The sequence below is a fragment of the Glycine max genome, chromosome 10 (genome assembly GCF_000004515.6).
Source record: "Glycine max cultivar Williams 82 chromosome 10, Glycine_max_v4.0, whole genome shotgun sequence".
Taxonomy (NCBI): domain Eukaryota; kingdom Viridiplantae; phylum Streptophyta; class Magnoliopsida; order Fabales; family Fabaceae; genus Glycine; species Glycine max.
The window spans coordinates 10,866,718-10,876,917 of NC_038246.2; the positions used below are offsets into that span (position 1 = coordinate 10,866,718).

At 26.4% G+C, this 10,200-nt stretch overlaps 1 protein-coding gene across 1 annotated transcript; it reads right to left on the reverse strand.

Moving 5' to 3' along the window:
* Nucleotides 1-1,435: 1,435 nt before the first annotated feature.
* LOC100799864 (uncharacterized) lies at nt 1,436-2,226 on the reverse strand. Its single transcript, NM_001253929.2, has 2 exons — nt 1,943-2,226; nt 1,436-1,806 (listed from the first exon to the last, which is right to left on the reverse strand). Exons 1-2 carry the CDS (start codon nt 2,073-2,075, stop codon nt 1,562-1,564), a joined length of 378 nt encoding a protein of 125 aa, NP_001240858.1. The 5' UTR covers nt 2,076-2,226; the 3' UTR covers nt 1,436-1,561.
* Between the last annotated feature and the right edge of the window lie 7,974 nt (nt 2,227-10,200).

Genomic DNA, 10,200 nt, shown 5'->3' on the forward strand with positions numbered 1-10,200 from the left:
CATGACATACCATCGTTATCATCTAAATTTGGTATTCAAGAAACTATAGACAATATTAGTTATCACAATTACCTTAGTTGAACCTTACCTTTTATGAGATATGACAAATCATTCAATTGAACCTTACCTTTTATGAGATATGACAAATCAAATGCTCAAGGAGTTGTAGATCATATTGATTATCGACCATAATTCATAATTTATGAGCCAATCAACCAATCTTTAATTTATGGAATTATTTCAATTGTCTATATTAAAGGATTGGCCTAAATTATTTACTTGTACCACATTTATTGTAAAGTTTTTTTTTTTTTGTGGAGATCACAATTATCCTTTACTTGAGACAATATGCTTAAGCTAGGTAAAACTAGTATGGGCAACAAAGTTCACACTTTGAGTATTTAACGTAATTGCATACACAAGATTTGAACTTGAGACCACTAATTAAGTTTGAACAATCCTACACCAGTTGAACCACATGCTCGGTATATATATGACACCCCTTTCTCATTAGTTACAACAAATAATGTTAAGAAAATCAATTCAAATTTCTAATATTAATTCAAGTGAAAATTTAAGATGTGCATTCTAAAGGGAAGTGGAATGTATCTTTACTCTTAGAGAATTCTATTAAAATAATGAAATGATAGGTAGAGAGATGAGACAATTAAGGTCCGCTAAGTCACGTTCATGAATCACCACTATGTAAAGGTTGTAAAGAGAAAATACACTACTTAACCTAAAGATGGAGTCACCACCCAAGTGAGAGGGTTTCTCAAGTTTTTCTATAAAACTTGTAATAAGGAGGATTTTCTCAAGTTTGTCCAAAAAACCTATAATCTTATTTCATATAATAAATATTTTTTGAGATGTTTCCATTTGTGTAGGCAAGAGGTGCTAAATCTTGTTAAACTTGTATTCTTTTGCCATTTCTATGTATAATGTTATTTGTTTGTATGTGTCCATATGCTTTGATCCTCATTGTGTTTTTTTTTCAATAAAAATATTTAAACAGCTCCAAGGTAGGTAGATAGATTTAGGAAATAACATATTCTGAGACATAATACTTACTCGGCAATACTCAAACCCGTTGTATCCAACCCATTCTCTAGCAAGTACAAATGATGATTTGCATATAGCCATATATGATTCTTTGTCTAATACACATGATAGATGCAACATCTAAATGTATCTCCCTTTTATTTTGAATTGATTAGCTGTAATGTGGAAAAATATATTGATAGCTTCCACATAAAGATCTTGGTTTTGGGAATTAATATTCCAAACCAAATTAGCTAGTTTATTCACATTATACAAAAATAAGGGTTTAAATGCAACTTCATTTTACAAATCCATCCCACTAACCCTTAACCCAATTTCTATAGAAAAAAAAAGGAGAAAAAGAAAAGTAATTTGCTAAATACAATCAAGATCCTGCTCAATGAAAATCTTATTTATGAGATTATTTAAAAACATTGAACAATACTTGGATTCTTGCATATATAATGTTCTTTTTGTGGATACACAACCTGCTAATTAAAATTGGAAGAGAGGGAAAATATTAAAAACCAAGTCTTCCCTTCCTATCATTCATAATCCCCTTGTACAAAATTGCCCTATTAGGAGGCATGACATCTTTCAATTTTTGTTCATGCTTCCATTTCTTAACATCATCTATAAACAAAACCTTCTTAATGACCTCTTGAGTCCTTGCCACGTTTATATGATCATTCTTCTCCTCCATTGGAAATTCTACCACATCTTTTGCAAACCGCACCTTCTTTTTTGCCTGATGTTTCATTGAGCCTTGTAACAAATAAAAATCACATTATTTAGATTCAATTTCTCCATAACAAATCTATACAAAGGAAATTTTATGAAATCATGATACCACAAAAAAAATTAAATTGGTCGTGCGGTTACAAGATAGATATATATGTACCTCGAATTTCAATCTCAAATTTCTTCATGAAGTTGTTGCACAAATGCTTATTGACTTGATGAAACAAAAAGACCATGCTTCCTGACACAGCAAAGATAGTCATCAAGTATCCAAGTCTCATTGAACTCTCCATCTTTCTTTCTCTTTGTAAATGACAACTTTTGGTTTGGTTCACGTTGTTCTCACATGTTGGCCTTTTATCATCATCCAAGACAAGCAACCTTGAATCAAGTACTCAATGAAGGAAAGAGATCAATAAAATTTAATTTTTTTAGAAGCAAGATAAGATGATGAGTATGAAGGAAATTAAATAAGGAGTGAGAAATTATGGGTAACGGAATAGATGGCTTTTCCCAAATAAAAGTGTTTTTTTATCCTATTTTAGCCATGAGAATCTAAAAAGTCAATGGCAACGGTAACAAAAGACGTTAAATAGAGAAGAATGATCCATTCCTATATTGTTTTGAGGTCCACAGGATGGCAATTCGACTTTAGAAGGATCTTTAAAGAGTCCATGAATCCACAAATCTCTTTCATGCATCCAAGTAGATTCTTGAATAGATTTTTCCATAAGATCACTTGCTATTTTTTCCTCCGGTGTAAAGATAAATGTTAATGATGCACCAATACACTCTCTTTAATATTTTATTTAATACTCATTAAAATTTATTGCAAATTATAAATGTATGAGTTGAACTTTCCGCATACACTGTTTACAATATTATTTTTTTCCTATTGCATTAATTATCTTTCTTTTCTCTCATCATTTTTTTCTCTTTCTTAATTTATTATTCAAATTCAGTTTCTTTAAAAGTATTAGCTTTCTCTATTTTTTCTACCATGTACATGAAAATATTAATAACACTGAATTGCATATATATGCATGCACATGACTGCATTAAATATTTTTCATACTTTTTAAAATTAAATCAATATTTTTTTATCTGATAAATTAAATTAAATCAATATACAAACTAGACGTTTCTTGCATTAAATGACAATTTTTTACAGCCACAAAGTTAAACTAAATTCACATATTTTTAAAAGTTGAAGGACTAAATTGGTTAATTAAAGAAGAGAATGTAATAATATTCAAAAGGTTTAATTACTGGTCCCTATAGTTTTATCATTTTTACCTTTTAGTCCTTATAGTTTTAAATTAGTTTTTTTTAGTCCTTATAATTTACATTTTAATTCTCTTTTAGTCCATGTAGTTTGAAAGTGGTTTTTTTAGTCCTTATCATTTGTATTTTAATTTCCTTTTAGTCCCTATAGTTTGAAAGTGGTTTTTTTAGTTTCTATACTTTATATTTTAATTTTCTTTTAGTCCTTACCATCAAAATATGAGTAATATTATCAATTACAATTAATCCAAAAAATATTAGCAAGTAATTCATAACTAATTTATTGTAAGATAATTTGTAACAAAAAAGATTTGATAATTTATAACTAATTTGTAGCTAATTATTTTTATATATTTTTTTATAGTAAGGACTAAAAAGTAATTAAAATACAAATTATAGGGACTAAAAATATCACTTTCAAATTATAGGGACTAAAAGAGAATTAAAATACAAATTATAAAGATTAAAAAGATCACTTTCAAACTATAAGGACTAAAAATTACGAATCGTGAAACTATAGAGACTAAATAAGTTAATATATTCAAAATTAAAACACATTAATTCTATTTATGAGGATTCATTCTTATTTACTAATAAAAGAATTATATATTAAAAGAAAAACATAAAATAAATGTCTCCATTGGTAAAGGTTAATGAAATATGATGTATTCAAATTTAATTGATTTTAATTTATTATAGGAAAAAATTACATTATAAGCTGTTAATGGAAAATATGAGTAGAAAAATGCTAGATATTCCCATCCCTTTTTTAGTACCTTACTACATAATATTTGTGCCATGTACATGTAAATTTGGAGGAGATTTTTTTATTATATACAAAATTCTGTTATTAAAAAATTAAAATTAATTCAAATGTCCACAATTTAAAATTTATTTATCAATAAAATAAATAATAGAAGAGATATAAAAGAAATAAAAAATAGTAGAAGATAATTGAATGTGATTAATTTTCAATATAATTATAAAATTACCTTTAACAATATTACTCTTTTGAAGTCAAAGAAGCTTATATTATCAAATAAAGTTAGATAACAAAATACAAATGAAAATAATAATAAAATTATTTTTACATGATAAATCAATTTTCAATAAAAAAAAACATTTAACTTGGTATCTTGTCTACAAAAGACTAAGTTCAAGGGAATGTTTCAAAGAGGTAGCTTTCTCGTTTAGTTTTCTTTACAAAATCTATTTTTCAGTGGGATTTAACTTTGGTTCCTCGTGGGATTATAAGATTGAATTAGGTTATATTTGGAAAAACTAATTAAAAAGTTAACTGTAAGCTAAAAAATTAACTTATTAAATTATAAGTGTTTGGTAAAACTAGTGGTTGAAGTAATCGAAAAATGTAAAATGACATAAATAAATATATTTATATTCTACTATTTTATGTTATACTTTTTCATGTGAAGCATTCTACTATTATTCTTATACTATTTTTTCAAATATTTTTAATAAAGTTTAAAATAATATAAGAAAATATTATACTTTTATTATGTTAATTAGTGTAATAGTTAAAATAAATCATCTAATATAAAATTATTCAAAAAATAATAGACAAAATATAGTGTTGAAATAATAAATAAAATATTATAACTGGTACAATGGTTAAGATAAATAATGTAACAAAAAATATAAAGCATAATAACAAAAAAAAAACAATTGTATGCAAGTTGGAGGAAAAAAGTAGACGGATGAACACTGATACGTCAAACGTATGACTAAGTTAAAAAAGAAAACAACAAAACTCTAATTTATTAAAAAAGCGTAAGCAAGAAATTTGATAAATATATCAAGGATAAAAGGAGAAGAAAATATAAAAACATAGAAACTAGCTTTTTAAAAAATTCTAAAAACTACTAAAAAAACTTGTTTACTGGATAACTAAATGAGTTTTCCAACTAGTGTATTGGCTGGGGTCCAAAAAATTGATGTGACAAGTGACATGACATCAACCCTCATCGTCAGCCTTATCACATGAGCATGGACAAAACTTCCTTAGCAGCAGCCGAGCTATTGTGCCACTAAATTGACAATATATATATATATATATATATGAATTCTAATGATAATGTTATTATTCTCTCATCTACTAGTAATAAATTATTTATAAGCAATGAATTATCTATAAGGGTTCTATCTCCCCTCTAACAACCCTGCAATCAAAGACCCAAAGCTCCCCTCCAATGTTATAAATATCAAGTTATATCTCCCCCTTTCAATTCATTTTCAACTAACTCACATACTTGCTAGAATGTTAGAATCATTTGGTTTTACAAGTCGTGAATTTGAATTTCTACTAACAAATACATACATACATACATACATACATACATACATACATACATATATATATATATATATATATATATATATATATATTAAAAATAATAGACGGTTAAAATTAAAATATTTAAAAATTCAAATTAAAATCTAGGCTAAATTACAATTTTGGCCATTTATAATTTCAAATCCGTGATTGTGGAAAAAATTAAAAGAAATGAAAAATAAAAAAATATCTTAATAGGAAGTGAACTCATGATATTCACATATAAAACAATAAACTACAATGATACTTATTTTATTTAGTTAACTACATTAACATTGTTTCATATGTATCATTAATTAATAGTTATTTTTTCTTCAAATTATCAAAATTTATAAATTAAAAATGTTTAATATATAAATATTTTTAATTTTATCTTATATTACTTTATATGTTTTTATTTTGATTTTTTTACATTTTTTTATTTTACCAATTTATAATTAAATTTTATAAACTAGTATGAAAATTATTTACATAATCTTTTTTGCAAATTTATTTTAATATACACATTATTTTTACTCTAATTATCTATACTAATATCAAAGAGAATACTCCCATTTGATGTCTACATTTTATTGGACAGTTTTATCTATAAGCCACTTAAGTTTTTCAAATTTTTCCTATAACTTACACTAACTTCACACTACTTCTATGTTACTACTTTTTTTATTAATTATATTTGACTGCTATTTTTTATTTTATTATTATTTAAAATTTTAGAGAGGCATATTGCCCTAGTTTACATAAAATTAAAAGGATTTATATATCTAATATATTTTTTTAATTTACAAATTTTGATAATTTTTAAAAAATTAATAACCCTTGACTAATAATACATAAATAATTAGAGTAAAAATAATTTACATATTAATGTATGAAATATATTTATAAATTGGTCAAATAAAAATAAAAATATTGAAACAATTCAAATTAAAACATATAAAATGATATAAAATAAAATTAAAAAGATATATATACATACATACATATATATATATATATATATATATATATATATATATATATATAATGTCTTGAAGTATAATGTTAAAACATTAAACTAAATATAGTGTAATGATCAAAATAAATAATATAATATAAAAACGTAAAATATAATAAATGATAAAATAAAATAAACTAATCATCTATCATTATTAACATGTTGAATGATGTATAATGCTAAAATAATAAAATAAATAAATTAACAGTTAAATTAAACAACAGAATAAGAAAATTTAATAAAGAGGTTAATAATAAATAAATAGTTTTTCGGTAAAAGAAAAAAATATTTAAAAAAAATATAAAACCCAAAAACTACTTAAAAAAAACTTATTTGTCAAACAATAGTTTAAACCATAATTGAATGCCATTATTGTAGATTTGTTCTGTAGAAAAACATTAGTATTAGGGTAAATAACCACTTTTGTATGTAATTCGTTGACAAATGCGTTCCTGAAATATAAAAATATAAAATTTAGTTCTCGAAAGTGTAAAAAGTGCGACAAATATATCCGACCATTAACTTTTATCTGTTGCGGTTAATAAAATAGCCTAAGTGGTACGAAGAGACGAATTTATCACTGAAATGATTGCTAACGTGACCATCTCTAATGGCCAACATAAGGGCATATTTATCATATAATATTTTTTTTACTTTTCGTCTTCCTACTCCGCTAACAAATGCATCCCTGAAAGATGAAAATTTAAAATTTAGTCCCGAAAGTATAAAAAGTGCAACATATATATCAGGATGTTAATAGTAGATTATGACTAATTATTATAATTTGGAAAAGTTTATGATTGTGACAACAGGATTGAATTAGTAATTCAATATTTTTTTTAACTTAACTCATCTCAAATAACAAACAAAAGTTAGTGTATATTTAAAATTTCGATTTGGTTGTTAAGTGAAATTCAGATCATAGAATTAAGGTTAAAGAGGTGAAAATAAAAAAAAATTAAATAAGAAAAAATATAATAAATAATTATTTTGGTATTTGCTTTATTAACTTTAAATTAATGATAAAAACTCGTAAATTAAATTGAGTCTAAAAGAAAAAAAATATTCGTTTTATAAACTCGTAAATAATTTTTTTGTACTCCTATGTTTGAAGAAAGGTTCAAGTAAAAAAAAAAATGCTTATTGTAAATCATTATAGTTAAATTAGGTCCATGAATAATTTTTAGGGAAACTTGCAATTGCAATGACACTTTTAATTTGTAAAAAACACTCACCTCCTTTGGAATTATTTTTTAAAGGTTATGATTTTTTAAATGAGTAGTCAATAAAAAATAATTGTGTATGATTTAAAAAAATTAATTTAAAAATCAACAAACTTATATTATAATTTGTAATTTGATGTCATTGCATATACTAATAGACATTTATATTTTATTATGAAAAATTTGTAAAAAAAAAACAATTAAATAAATATTGTTTGATTAAACAAAAAGAAAGATTTTCTTATCGTTTTACAGTAAAGTTTTTTGTGTTACTAGCTTAAAGATTATAAAACGGAAACAAACACCCTCGTCGCAATCATTATAAATTTTTCCAAATTATAATAATTAGTTACAATTTACTATTAGCGTTCGGATATATCGCACTTTTTACATTTCAGGGACTAAATTCTTTATTTTCATCTTCCAGAGACGCATTTTTCAGCGGGTGAAAAGACGAAAAGTCAAAAAAATATTATATGACAAATATGCCCCTAGGCTAAGAATTAGAGATGTTTAGGTTGACGATCATCTCAGTGACAAATTCGTCCCTATGTGCCTCTTAGACTATTTTATTAACGGTCACGCATGAAAGTTAGAAGCCGGATATATTTGTTGTACTTTTTTTCATTTTTCAAGGACTAAATCTTGTATTTTTATACATCTATTAGTAAATTACATATTGAGGAAAAAAAGTAATTATTTACGAATTCTCCTTTTGCTACCGGTATTACCAAAGCTCAACCACATTTTCTTCCCAATGGTTAATATCTCCTCCCAATCCCCCAATTCGCCAAAGACCACCTTTGCGCCTCTCGACCGATCAACAACATGACCCACTAACTGTTACTCTCTTACCCTCAGGGACCCCGAAGTATCCTACCCACTCCAAAGTCATTCAACTGCAACTATACCCATGTGCTCCGAGTTGAATGACTCTAACTCATTCTTGGTTCATGCAATGGCTTGTATCATACAGCGTATCTGGCGTTGTGGAACCCTTCAATCAGATTCACATCGAAAAGATTGATGACCGGTTTATTACCCGGTGAGGGTTTTCGTACTTTTCATGGCTTTGATTATGATGCAGTAATTTGCAAGTACAAGTTGTTATTAGCCACGAGAGTTCTCTCGATGAAACTGTGACGAAAATATATATGTTTGATGTGGATTCTTGCAATAAGGTGATTCAAAATTTGCAGTTGGATCCGCACCCGATCCGTGGCTAGGGAAATTTGTGACTAGCACCCTTAATTGGATGGTGCCTAAGATTGGTGTAAGTGATGAGAAATTGGATTTTGTGACGGATACTAAGTGGTGATTCCTGGTGAGAAATGAGTGATTTGTCCCTGGAAATTGATGTGTCAGGCTCTGCACTTTGTGCATATCAGAAGATGGTATTGCTCTGTTCAAAACTACAGCTTCCAACATAGTTGTGTATAACTCAAATGATGGTAGGTTGGATTTTCTTAGGATTTGGGGTAACCTTTGGAGTTACCTAGAAAGTTTGGTTTCACCATGATGTTAAGATCTATCATCTTTGCTGCTTATTCTTCATGACCTTGGAAATAGCTTTTTCTTGTATGATTAATGTTGGCAGTTTGTTGTGTTTCTTATTCTTCATGACCTTGGAAATGTTCTTCAATATGGCTTTAAAAGATTGCCTATCATGTCATTTTTTCATCTTCCTCTCATGAGTTTGACTTGCTAAATTGATTTATTCATCCCAAAATCTAAACAAAAAAAAAAAAACTAATGAGTTGCATGTTAACTCGTTGGCAAGTGTACCAAATTTGTCACAAGTAGTAAAGTACTCGGAAGTCCGAGTGTCGAATCCACAGGGACTTTGTTTGTACTTAGATTAATGCAAACCCAATTTAAAAGAAATAGATAAATAATTTAAAATAAAAATAAGAAAATATAGTAGATAAGACAAAGATTTAAAGATGAAAATAAAAGATTTAAATTAAAAGATGATAAAGATAGAAGATAAAGAAAATAAGAAAAATAAAAGATTAAGATAAAGATAAGAAAAGATAAGATAAGAAAAATAAAAGATAAAAATAGAAGATAAAAGAAATAAAATCAGAATATGATAAGGTTGGGACCTGGACGTATGAGTTTATGATTTTTCTTTATCAATTTAGGTGATTCTGTTCTACCCTGTTCAATTACTTGCCCCTGATTCCTCACGATGACAAGCCTGTTTTATTTATCTATCTTCCAAATTCCTTTGCAAAGACTTAACAAATAAAATGCATGAAGTATGAATTCTAGATGTTTGCAAGAATGCATGGGCATAAAATTATCATTCTATTCCTAGCAATGATTTTCTTATGAAATCTTTTCTTTTTGTTCTATTAGAAGTTACCCTCTTCCGAGCATCTAACCCCTAAAACCAATGTATGCATACCTTCTTTAAATCTTATTCTTATTTAGAAGCTACTCTCTCCCGAGCGTCTAACCCCTAACAGAATATAAAGATGAATAATGCAAGATAAAAGGAGAAAAAATATTAGAATAGAAAACACCTTTACATTGATAAATAGTGAGTACATCATATATCG